General features: G+C 38.5%; 1 protein-coding gene and 1 long non-coding RNA gene across 2 annotated transcripts; both read left to right on the forward strand.

The window, feature by feature from the left end:
- Positions 1-3641: 3641 nt before the first annotated feature.
- LOC149590187 (uncharacterized) lies at positions 3642-10258 on the forward strand. The gene is made up of 5 exons (XM_089861791.1): positions 3642-3661; positions 3725-5965; positions 8990-9278; positions 9778-10050; positions 10248-10258. Exons 2-5 carry the CDS (start codon positions 3896-3898, stop codon positions 10256-10258), a joined length of 2643 nt encoding a protein of 880 aa, XP_089717917.1. The 5' UTR covers positions 3642-3661; positions 3725-3895.
- A 716-nt stretch (positions 10259-10974) lies between these two features.
- On the forward strand, positions 10975-12112 carry LOC149590188 (uncharacterized). Its single transcript, XR_016379554.1, has 3 exons — positions 10975-11124; positions 11189-11338; positions 11416-12112. It is a non-coding gene; the product is annotated as an uncharacterized LOC149590188 (long non-coding RNA).
- The last annotated feature ends 274 nt before the right edge of the window (positions 12113-12386 follow it).

The raw sequence follows: 12386 nt of genomic DNA on the forward strand, positions 1-12386 counted from the left end.
CAGTACATTCTGGCTTCTTTTCCTCCGTCATCGTTTGGTTCCAAGATATACGCGGCGATCGGCTAGGGTTACGAGAAACGTCTAGCCTCCCAATGGCAGGGCTTCCACCATCGGTTCACGCAAATGCGTTTTTATCTATTATTTGGTTTTAAGGTATACGCGGCGATCGGCTAGGGTTACGAGAAACGTCTTGCCTCCCAATGGCAGGGCTTCCACCAAAGGTTCACGCGAATGCGTTTTTATCTATTATTATAATGGAAACGAAACGTATATATACCCCAAAATTTGAAAAAAGCGGGCAAGAGGGGTACCCTTCACTTTAAACGTCAATATTAGCAAAGTTTCGAAAGATAATAGGAACAACTTTATTTTAAACGATTTAACTATTTTTAAAGTTATTTACTGGCGATTAAAATAATTAAAAATAATTATATTTATTTAAATATTAAAGATAAACCCAAGTACCGAAGTCGTTAAATCATTGCCTCCTATATCTATCAAGGCCCGTGCATTGCGTTATATTTCGTACATTGTCTCTTATATCTTTTTAGGCCCGTGCATTGCGTTATATTTCCTACATTGCCTCCTGTATCCATAATAATTTATTTTCTTTGTTATATGAAATGCAAATATGGATAATATTTTCGGCAATTCGATTTGAATGGCTCTTTCTGATGTATCATTCTCTCAGCACTGTTCATAATGGACAGGAACGTAGAGATTCGAGACACTTGGAATTACAATAGTGTTTCAAATCCTCTGTAATGAGGGCTTAACGACTTGGAGTGACTGGAAAGATAGATACACATCCTATTTTTTAGTTGTACCATGCGTACCACAATGTTGCCAGGCGTTTATTGAAGGATGCTTGGGTACTTGGTACAGACTGTTACGTCTACCAAGTTTCCTAGCATCCAAGAATATATAGGATTCATAGAAGCCAGTGTTATGGGCATGTCATGGGTCAAGTCGTTAAATATATCGACGCAGTTAAATAGCTGATGGCATTATTTTATCCACTTTCTCATTGCGTTTCGAGTGGAAGTTCAACTTTGGCACGGACGACAGATGGCGCTCTTAACCTTCTACCCCCAAAAATCGCTGTTGTCTGCTCGTTTTCCCCTTCCGCGTTTTTTCGTTATAAACTTATGATTTAACGAACTGTTAAGATAAAATTTCATATTTCCTAAGACAGATAAGCTTCTACTCCTTTCATCTTACTCCCAGTTAGATTTAACCTTGTTAAAACATAATCAGATGAATTTGAGTTATAATGTCGTAAAATCCTGTGCATACAGTTACCTAGGAGTGATAGAGACATTTATACCGATGTCTAGAGATGTTAAGCTTAAGCGAAATTGTTTTACGTTTGAATAAAAATACCGCTTCCAGTAGTGGGTTTATAGTACTCCTTGTTTGTGTAAGATTAGTGTAGCTGTAGAGCGTTGTTGCTGTTTAGTTTATACGCCCCCTAGGCCTATTTGTGAAAGACCTTTTTTACGCACTTTTTACCTCTCCGAGTGACGTATGTCACGGAGAGGTTCTAATTTCGACGTGTCTGTGTGTGTGTGTGTGTGTGTGTGTGTGGGTGGGGGTGTGTGTGTGTGTCTGTCTGTTGTTACACCCACGTGACCGCGTTCGCAGTTTGCAAATCGGAGCAAACGTGTTCTCAATTTCCGGAAATTTCGAAAATTGTATTACACTTACAGGCTATTACTCCATTGCCTGTCTAACACCACCAGCCTCTGGTCTTTGTCCATCCCACATGGACACCAGTCTGTACACACTGGCTTCTAATCACAATCATCTGCTGCTCTTTGTCCATCCCACATGGACACCAGTCTGTACACACTGGCTTCTAATCCCCACCCTCTTGTGGTCTTTGTCCATCCCACATGGACACCAGTCTGTCCACACTGGCTTCTAATCACCACCATCATCTGCTCTTTGTCCATCCCACATGGACACCAGTCTGTACACCTGGCTTCTAACACCACCATCTTCTGGTCTTTGTTTTTGTCCATCCCACATGGACACCAGTCTGTACACACTGGTTTCTACACACCATCATCTTCTGGTCATTGTTTTTGTCCATCCCACATGGACACCAGTCTGCACACCTGGCTTCTACTCCATCATCATCGTTAAGGTTAAGACATAAGCGGCGATCGGCCAGGGTTACGAGAAACGTCCGGCCTCCCTAAGGTGGGGCTTCCACCAAAGGTTCACGCAATTGCGCTGTTCTTATCCATGGCTGCGATTCGAAACCCTTATATACTACCTATTTTAGTAAGGCGAAGCAACCGGCGTATGCTTCATTTCAAACGCCAATATTAGTCAAGTCTCTCAAGAATGTTTAATTGTTCTTTTTTAAAACGATGTAACGTTCAATAAGGCGAATAACTAACGAAGAAAATATTAAATATTAATTATATTTATTTTAATATTTAAGATAATCTTGTTTCTCAATTCAAAATTAATACGGAAAGAGTTAAAAGCAGTCTATGTTTTTGTCTGTATGTGTCCGTCCGTTGTTACAGTAGTGCACTGCGTTTGAAGTTCGTTTTGTTTTGATGTGTAAAGAAATCCAACACAACCATAATATTCCCTTTATCCTTAATATAAACTGAATATGTGGAAATATTTTTCGAAATTATGATGCATTTAGTACTTTTGTAGCTTTAAAGCTCTATTTCATTTTGATATTCCAAAGATTTTTTCAATATTATTATTTAAAATGGATGTTTATATATTACTTAAGCTATACTACATCTGTTTATAGCATAATCCTTTCTAAAATCATAGTGAATACAAGCACAACGCTGCTATGTTGGTCAAATGAACTCTTATTTGTCAATAGGCCTAGTGAACCAAAAAGTAAAAGTTTGGGTTTGGTTTTCGTTTCTGTATGCAGAGACATTAACGGTTCAGAGTGAGCCGAAAGTTAAATACACTTTTAAATAATTAGGCTTAGATTTATAATCATGGTGGAAATCTGGGTCGCGTTCAGCAGAGCCTCGCGTTGCTGAACGCGGCCCAGGGATTTTGTTTTTGAATTTTGACGTCACGGTGCTTAGCGCTGAGCTAGCGCGGTCTTCAAAGAAAATAGTCTGCTTTTTTGATAACTTGACGTAAAACGCGTAGTTCTCAGCTTGGCGAAAAAACCATGGAGGTATTAATACAAATAGCTCTATGGGACTATAGCTATTTAATTGGCGTGAAACCAGTTGATCACGCGAGAATTTTAAGAGATATGTTAGTTTCTAATTTTAATTATAAAAGTTGTTATCTATCTCTATAAATATGTTATCCTACAATTTTTGTTAAGCCTTGGTACCTTGCACGCTTTATTGCGCTAGCGTCATTTATAAAACGCCGATGACCCGTTTTTCCCCCATCGAATGATTTTAATGTGTACAAGTATATCATTATTGGATGTAAAATGTCGTCTGATTTACAGTAAATTTGCTATGCTTTGTATACTGCTTTAATATTTCATAAATTTTAACTTAAGAAACATTTCCATATCTGGGTAAATAAGTTTGTAAGTAGTCGTCTGGACTCGGAGAGGTAATATTTTGGTTTTCCCAACTTGTATCATTCTTTATTTGAAAAAAGTGTTGGCAATGTATATTTTTTAAATATGACGGAATTGCTGTTGGTATGATAGCGCCCAATTTGCGAAAAAAACCTTTTTTTAAACAGTTGATTCATTCTTTGATAGAATTTCGAAGGCAGAAGTTAAGTGTTAGATTTGCTCGATTAATTTTGTTCGGCAAATAATATAATTAAGCCTTACGTATTACTGAAGGAGATTGATTTTGCCAACCTGTGTGAGTATTTAAGGAGATTGATTTTGCCAACGTTTGTGAGTATTTAACTGATTAATAAGTAAATGGAGGAAGATAATAATTTAAGTAAAGAGGAAATCAGAAAACGAAAGGCAAGGGAAAGAATGAGGGCAAAAAGGTCAGATCCTGAATATAGGAAACGAGAAAATGAAAGGAGAAGAGTGTTAGCAGCTGAAAAAAAGGCTGTTTCGGGAACAGGTTCTAGCACACCCAATGTTGGTCCTACCGCGAGGCCAGTTGGCCATGATTCTGCGAAAGATGACGCATTAAATAAAAGCTCTATTGAAAGTACCGTAAGCGTAGGCATATCTATTAATGAGGAACCCAATAATGTACAAAATGATAATGCTAATATTAGTGAAATAATCGAAGGCTATGAACAAGTACCTTGTACGTCCCATGGTAATGTCTATCCCTTAGAAAGATTAAGAATCTTGAGACAAAATGAAGAATGCAGTAAGAGGGAGTCGCTAGGTAAGGGGAAAAAGCGAGAGAATGAGTCAAATTGTGAAATTGAAAATCAGGGTGGAATATTTACCAAGAAATTAAAAAGGGTTGATGAATGGTATAAAGCAAGCGAACGTGTAAGAAATCAGATAAGTAAGGCTACTGAACGCCAAGATCCAAATTATAGGGAAAGAGAACGTGTCAGAAACCAATTGTATAAGTCGGCTAAACGCCAAGATACCGAGTTTAGAGATGTTGAACGTGCTAGAAACCAGGCGGGTATGGCTGCTAAACGCCAAGATCCCGAGTATAGAGATGTTGAACGTGATAGAAACCAAGCTTGTAAGGCTGCTAAACGCCAAGATCCCGAGTTTAGAGATGTTGAACGTGCTAGAAACCAGACAGGTATGGCGGCTAAACGCCAAGATCCCGAGTATAGAGATGTTGAACGTGCTAGAAACCAGACGGGTAAGGCGGCTAAACGCCAAGATCCCGAGTTTAGAGATGTTGAACGTGCTAGAAACCAGACAGGTATGGCGGCTAAACGCCAAGATCCCGAGTATAGAGATGTTGAACGTGCTAGACAAAGATCTTCGGCCGCAGATAGGCGAGCAAACCCCTCGCTTATAGAGCAGACCTATTTTGATAGCATAAAAGATGGCCCAACGTGGCCGTGTGAAGGATGTTCAAATCTTTTTTTTAAGTCATCTGGCACCATTGTAAAGTCCATAGATTTTTTGTCAGTCCCTGGTATTGAACAAAGAGAGTTGAATGATGAAATATTTTTGTGTAGTACTTGTAATAAAAGCGTTAAGAGAAAGCAAATTCCAAAATTTTCAAGGGAAAATGGATTTGTGTTTCCTGAAATACCTGCGCAATTAAGTAACATAAGTAATTTAGAGGAAAGAATGATATCACCACGAATACCATTCATGCAAATACGAAGGTTAGGGTGTGACCAACAACGTGGTATTAAAGGAAATGTGGTTAACGTCCCTATAAATGTAGAGTCCACCGCCTCGGTTTTACCCAGGTTACCTCGAGACACGGATACTATTCAAATTGAGTTTATGAGAAGAATGCAGTATAACACACCCTATTTGTACGAAACTGTGAGACCCAAAGTCATTTTAGAGGCCCTTAACGTTCTGGTAAAAACGCCTTTGTATGTTAAACATGGAATTACCGTTAAGAGTGACATATTAGACCCCATTCCTGAAGAACTTGAATTTATTGTTGACGAAAATGACCGTCAGGTAAATCAAGTTGATGTATCAGGAGATAATCCAGTAGCGCCAATAAACGCAGAGAATGATAGCGATGATATGTGGAATGAACCCAACGAAAGTAGTTCGTTAACAGTTGGGAATCAAGACACATTATTAGTTTCTTTAAGTAATTTCTTGCCAAGTAATACCATGCATGTTAAGTTTGCTCCCGGTGAAGGTCAAACCCCAATGTCTTTACTCTTTGACGAGGATGCGGAAGAATTGTCATTCCCGAGCATTTACGTAGGTCAAAAAATGAATCTTAAGGTTAAGGGAAGTTTTGGTGATATTTTTAAATGGGAGCTTCGTAATATTGATAGGCGCTGTGCTAAAAATCCTTCGAAATTGTTTTGCTCTTTTGTCAAATTAGAAACCTTGAAAGTTAGTCAATCTATACAGGTTTGCATGAGGAAAACTAAAAGAACAGATGGGTCCAATTATACTGCTGGACGTTTAGCTTCTGCAGGTTCTCTTGATGCTTTAATTAAGCAGGATGATGGTTTTAGGGTTTTAGAAAGACTACAGAGCTCGCCTTCTTATTGGCAACACAGACAAAAGGAATTGATGGGTATGATTAGACAGCTTGGTACGGCTACCTTTTTCATAACGTTTTCGGCTGCCGAAAGTAAATGGCCTGAGCTACTGAATATTTTGAGACTAACCTCTGGGCAGGAGAGTTTACCTAACGATGATATTAATAATTTAAGTTTTTCGCAAAGGGCAAAACTGATTCAGGATGATCCTGTTACTTGCGCTAGATATTTTGACCACCGTTTTCGGGCTTTGCTTAAGGCTTTACAGAAATTAGGTCCTCTTGGCGTTATAGAAGACTATTATTTTAGAGTTGAAATACAGCAAAGAGGTTCGCCCCACCAACATGGTTTGATTTGGATAAAAGATGCTCCAAAACTTAAAAATGATCTCTCAAATGTTAAGGAAGTAGAGGAATTTATTGATAATGTTATTTCTTGTGCTGCTGAGCACAATGACGAACATTTAGATTTGTTAACACGATTACAAATTCACAAACACACAACGACTTGTAGAAAGAAGGTCGATAATAATTCCGTTTGTCGTTTTGGAATCCCGTTTCCACCTATGCCCTGAACCATAATTTACGACCCTAGTTTAAGAGAGCCTGGTAGCGTACAGGAAGAACTCAGATCTAAGGAAAGGTCAAAGAAATTGTATGAGATGTTGCAATCGAAAGAAAAAGAGTTTTGGGTAGATAGTTTTGAGGAGTTGCTAGCTAAGTTGCGTATAATTGAAGACGAGTATATTTCTGCCGTTACTTATGACCTCAAAAGGAAAACAGTTTTGTTGAAAAGACACCCCAAAGATACTAGAGTTAATCCTTACAATCCGTGCGCTTTGCGTCTTTGGCAGGCGAATATGGACATTCAATTCGTTCTTGATGCTTACGCACTGGTTATGTATATTGTATCATATATAGGAAAGTCTCAAAGAGGGATGTCTTTGCTTCTGCGCGAAGCTTCTAAACAGGCAAAAAATGATAAATGTTCAGTAAAACAGAAGTTGAAACTAATTGCTAATCAGTTCTTGAATGCCCACGAGGTAAGCGCTCAGGAAGCGGCTTACTGTGGTTTACAAATTCCTGTGTCCAGGTGCAGTCGCGCCTGTGTTTTTATAAACACCAATGCCCCTGAAAATCGTGTACACATTCTTAAGAGTCAATCTGAACTTGAAGAACTACCAGCAGACAGTAATGACGTTTTTGCCTCTGGGATGCTAGAACATTATGTTCAAAGGCCAGAGGAACTAGAGGCAATAACGTTAGCTCAATTTGGTGCCTGGTACGAATATTCCAAAGCCCGTAGAGTGACTAAAGCCGCCCACGATCATGTTGATGAGGGAGAGAGCAATGAAGTTGAAACTTGTGGTAAATGGCTGAAACTTAAAGATGAATCAGGGTTTATTAGGAAACGTGGCCGTGCTAAAATTATTAGGTACAGAAGATTCAAATTAGAAAAAGATCCCGATAACTTTTATCGTGAACAATTAATGTTGTTTAAGCCTTGGCGCGATGAAAGTAATGATATTTTGACAAAGGATATGAAATCAGAATATGAGCTTTGTCGCGAAACTATTAATGAAGTTAGGAAAGAATTTCACAATGAAATTGACGAAGAAGCCGTAGAACAGGCTGTAGCTGATTTTGAAAATGGAGAAATTCAAGTGGATGTTACTAATATCCAGCCTGAATTAGAACATAGAAATGAAGTTGATAGATCTTTAGCTATGGATGATTCCGATTTTTTAATTAATACGGTTCAAGAACCTGTAGGAAATATTAATAGAGATATTATTGATGGCAATGCCGAAAATACTGTTGCTCCGTCAATTACCTTAATTAATGACTCTGAGTACAACGCCCTTCTTAGAAAATTGAATTCCAAACAAAGAGAGATATATTACCATGTTTTGTATCATGTAAAAAGCAAAGAAACTCCGTTGCGTCTCTTTGTTACAGGGGGCGCTGGTGTGGGGAAAAGTCTTTTGATTAGTGCTATATTTGAATCTGTGTCAAGGTTTTACAACAAACAACCTGGGAGTAATCCATCGGAAGCGAAAGTAATCCGTTGCGCACCTACTGGCAAGGCTGCCTTTAACATAGGTGGGGCAACTTTGCACAGTACTTTTAGTTTACCCGTTAGCCAATTTGGTGGAAATATATCGAGATTGGAAAGTGAAACACTTCATAAATGCAGGTTACTCTATGGTCAAGTAAAACTAGTAATAATTGACGAAATTTCAATGGTTGGAGCGAAGGTGTTTAATCGGGTAAACGCTAGGTTACAAGAGATTATGGGTTGTCCTGATTATTTTGGTGGTGTGTCTGTCGTTCTAGTTGGAGACTTTAACCAATTGAGACCAGTTTGCGATTATTTCGCATTTCAAGGTCAAAGTGAGAAAGATAATCCTTACGCGTCGTTAATTGGTAACCCAATATGGGAGCAATTTGAATTTGCCGAACTTGAGGAAATTATGAGACAGAGGGATGATAAAATATTTGCTGAAGCTTTAAATAGAATGGCTGTGGGAAGTATGACTCAAAATGATATTGATTTCTTTAGTAGTCTGGAGGTAACGCCTGAACGTGTACCCCCAAAAGAAGCGATACATCTTTTCGCCACTAACGCGGAAGTAAACCAATTTAATCAAAATAAGCTTTTAAACATGAATACGGAAAAGGCTGTTTCGGTTTCAGTAGATGTTGTCAATGGTGATCTTAGTAGTGAAGTTAAAAATAACATACTTTCCCAAGTTGAAAAGTTAGCAACGTCTGATACGTATGGTCTGCCCAAACAATTGACTCTTGCGTGTGGCGCGAGATATATGATGACCAACAATGTTGACACCTCTGACGGACTAACTAATGGCGCGACAGGTTGGTTAAGAAAGATAGAGTACGGCACAAATAGGGTCGGGGATAAAATCCCGTTCAGGGTATGGATGGAGTTTGACGATCCCAAAGTTGGGAAAATGTTGAGGCAAAAATTTCATGGTTTATATTTGAATAGTGATATTAACGCTTCGTGGACGCCTGTTGAAAAGGTCATCAAGTCGTTTAATAGAAAATGGAGACAAAATAATGCCTCAGTTTCTAGGAAACAATTGCCTTTGGTTGTTTCTGAGGCCATTACGATACATAAAAGTCAGGGTGATACTTACTCCTCGGTAGTGGTTCATTGTAAGGCTACAAAAAAAAATTGAAAGAGCGCATTTATATGTGGCTTGTAGTAGAGCGAAAACCGCTTCCGGTTTATATATTGATGGAAAATTTAAAGTTCCTAATTCACCCAAAAACAACCTAGTAGAATTGGAACTTAAGAGGTTGCGAGACACAAAAAGCATCGAACTACCTTTCTTTCATGATCCCCTTTACATTTATGTACATAACGTGCAGTCTTTAAATGCTCATTTAGAAGATGTTTTAGCAGACAATGTAATAATGAAAAGTCAAATGTTATGTTTTGTTGAAACGTGGAAAAAAGAGACGGACGATTTTAGAGTGCCATCTTTTAAGGAAGTAGGTGGTATTTACTTGCCAAGTACGGCACGCAGAGTTGCTTTTGGTTCGTCCATATATTTAAGAGACACGCCTAAAAACGAAGTTAAAGAGATGGATACTAGAGTTTTACGAAGCGACATTCCTGTTAGAAATTCTCACGTGGAACGTTGCTGGTTAGATGTTTACATAGAAGGAGAACTTATATCTGTGGTATTGTTGTACAAATCTCCCTTAGGAAGTTTGAGAACTGTGTTTGAGGACTTTAACCCTTTGTTTGACATGAAATATGATTCGTCTATTCCAACAGTTGTGGTTGGAGATTTCAATATTAACTTTTTAAAGAGCCAAACGGCACTGAGAATGTTCTTTGATTCACATGGAATATCTCTTTTGCCGGGTCTAGAACAAAAGTATTCGACTGACTATCATTGTCAATTAGATTTGGCGTTTGGTAACAAACTTTTTCGAGACCGATACGATGCATGTTATAGAGAGTCTTATTATTCTTACCACAAGGGTATTTGCATTTTTAAAAGAACATAGTTTGAAATGGAAAAATTTATTTAAAGCAAGGTGGAGCTCCAGTGCGCCCCTTATTGACGACCTTTCTATTGTACATTGGGTTTAACTTGTTAGGATAATTTTCAGATCCTCCCTAATGCATTAAGTTTCATTGTTACCTACCTACGGCAAGGTAAAATTATTATGTATATACAAGGTTAGGCATCACGGTAGGGGCGCCAATGGAGCCGCATGTTGCTTTAAGGGTCTAAACTACGAGAAATAGGCTTGGGATCCTTGGCTAAGAAACCCACATATGGCTTGGGATCCTGTACTAAGAAACCTAAAATTAGGCTTGGGATCCTGTACTAAGAAACCTAAAATTAGGCTTGGGATCCTGTACTAAGAAACCTAAAATTAGGCTTGGGATCCTGTACTAAGAAACCTAAAATTAGGCTTGGGATCCTGTACTAAGAGACCCACTTAAGGCTTGGGATCCTTGACTAAGAGACCCACTTAAGGCTTGGGATCCTTGACTAAGAGACCCACTTAAGGCTTGGGATCCTTGACTAAGAGACCCACTTAAGGCTTGGGATCCTTGACTAAGAGACCCACACAAGGCTTGGGATCCTTGACTAAAGAACCCACATCTGACTTCAAGATTTGAAAAAAAAAATGGTAAGTATCATTATTGGAATTGACGGTCATATAAGTTTGGTATTAATCCATTTAAAAATATGGTATATTTTATGAGTAACCTGGAGGATTGGCGTAGTTCATGAGTAGCCTACAGGATTTGCGTAGTTCATGAATAACCTAGAGGTTATGCGTAGTTCATGAATAACCTAGAGGTTATGCGTAGTTCATGAATACCCTAGAGGTTATGCGTATTTCATGAATACCCTAGAGGTTATGCGTAGTTCATGAATACCCTATAGGATATGCGTAGTTCATGAATACCCTACAGCATTGGTTTAGTTCATGGGTAACCATGGAGGACAAGGCCAACGAAATTGTAAACAAGGTATGTAATAGTGATAATTAGTTAATGGGGATAATCGTTGAGGTGATTTATTGTAGTTCTTCAGAAAATACGTCGGGAAATATATCTCAAGGCTTATCCTTAGGCTTAATAAAGGTGAAATACAACTCTCAAAACGTTAAAATGGTTGCGTCAGATGACTGAGATCTGGAGCGGCAACTGTGGGTTCATGTAAAGGCGAACCACTGAACAAAGTGTAAGTGTTGCACCAAGTTTCATAGGTTTGGTGAAGAATGGAGCAATTTTGTATAGCGTACTTTAAAAATGTTTTAGGTATGGCGAAGCGGAAATGGCTGAATAATCGGCGACAATTCAATAGTCCTAGTCGAAAATCCCCTTTTTTCGGCAAAACGCGGCCGAGGTGATTTTGAAAATGTTCCTGGCTGCGTTTTCTGCCGTTGGTAACACTGCAGCGTCCTCAAAAGTTGGCCAACGCTCAAAGCGGAAGTTGGACTTCGCCGCAATTGATCGACTAGAACTATAGTTCTAGCACGTTCAATGTTATGGGAGCAGCAAGTAGAGCAATACAAGGGCGGGCTGCATAGCGGTCTAGCAGTGGAAATACAGAAAGGAGAAAAACTTAACGCCAAGAGGCAGAGTTTTCCTATTTTGTGGAACTGGAGTCGTCTTGGTCTTTGTTATCTGAAACGTACAGCGCCAATACACCTATGTAATAGTTTCGAAAAAACGAAACTTTATGAACTACGCCTCATCTACTGGGTTATTGCTTTCTTTCGGACGCTATCCACCAAACATTCATCCTTAAACAGTCTGAAGAAGTTTTTAATATTAATAGTCCTAATTTGATTGTGGTTTTTTCCCAAATGGGTTTTCCCAGAGCCTTTTTTCCCACATGCGCTGTGGGTTTTTATGGTTCGAATTAGCTTGTATTATGACATGAATATTTGACATCCATTGCATCGTTTGTTAATGCTATTAATCAATTTATTCGTGGATAGCTCAGACGTCAGAGTGGAAAATCAATCATTTAAAAATAAGTGTTTTAATATTAATAATTCAACTGTGATTATGGTTTTTTCCCAAATGGGTTTTCCCAGAGCCTTTTTTCCCACATGCGCTGTGGGTTTTTATGGTTCGAATTAGCTTGTATTATGACATGAATATTTGACATCCATTGCATCGTTTGTTAATGCTATTAATCAATTTATTCGTGGATAGCTCAGACGTCAGAGTGGAAAATCAATAATTTAAAAATAAGTGTTTCAATATTAATAATTCAACTA

Source organism: Phalangium opilio, unplaced genomic scaffold (assembly GCF_054372755.1).
Source record: "Phalangium opilio isolate 3A_F unplaced genomic scaffold, DU_Popi_V2 ptg000505l_1, whole genome shotgun sequence".
Taxonomy (NCBI): domain Eukaryota; kingdom Metazoa; phylum Arthropoda; class Arachnida; order Opiliones; family Phalangiidae; genus Phalangium; species Phalangium opilio.

Excerpts from the sequence above, each read along its gene's own strand:
- LOC149590187 (XM_089861791.1), top strand. The coding sequence starts at position 3,896 with ATGGAGGAAGATAATAATTTAAGTAAAGAGGAAATCAGAAAACGAAAG. Across the intron at positions 5,966-8,989 it reads AAGTTAGTCAATCTATACAG|ATAGAGTACGGCACAAATAG; the intron begins GTTTGCATGAGG and ends TGGTTAAGAAAG. Across the intron at positions 9,279-9,777 it reads CTCCTCGGTAGTGGTTCATT|ATGTTTACATAGAAGGAGAA; the intron begins GTAAGGCTACAA and ends GTTGCTGGTTAG.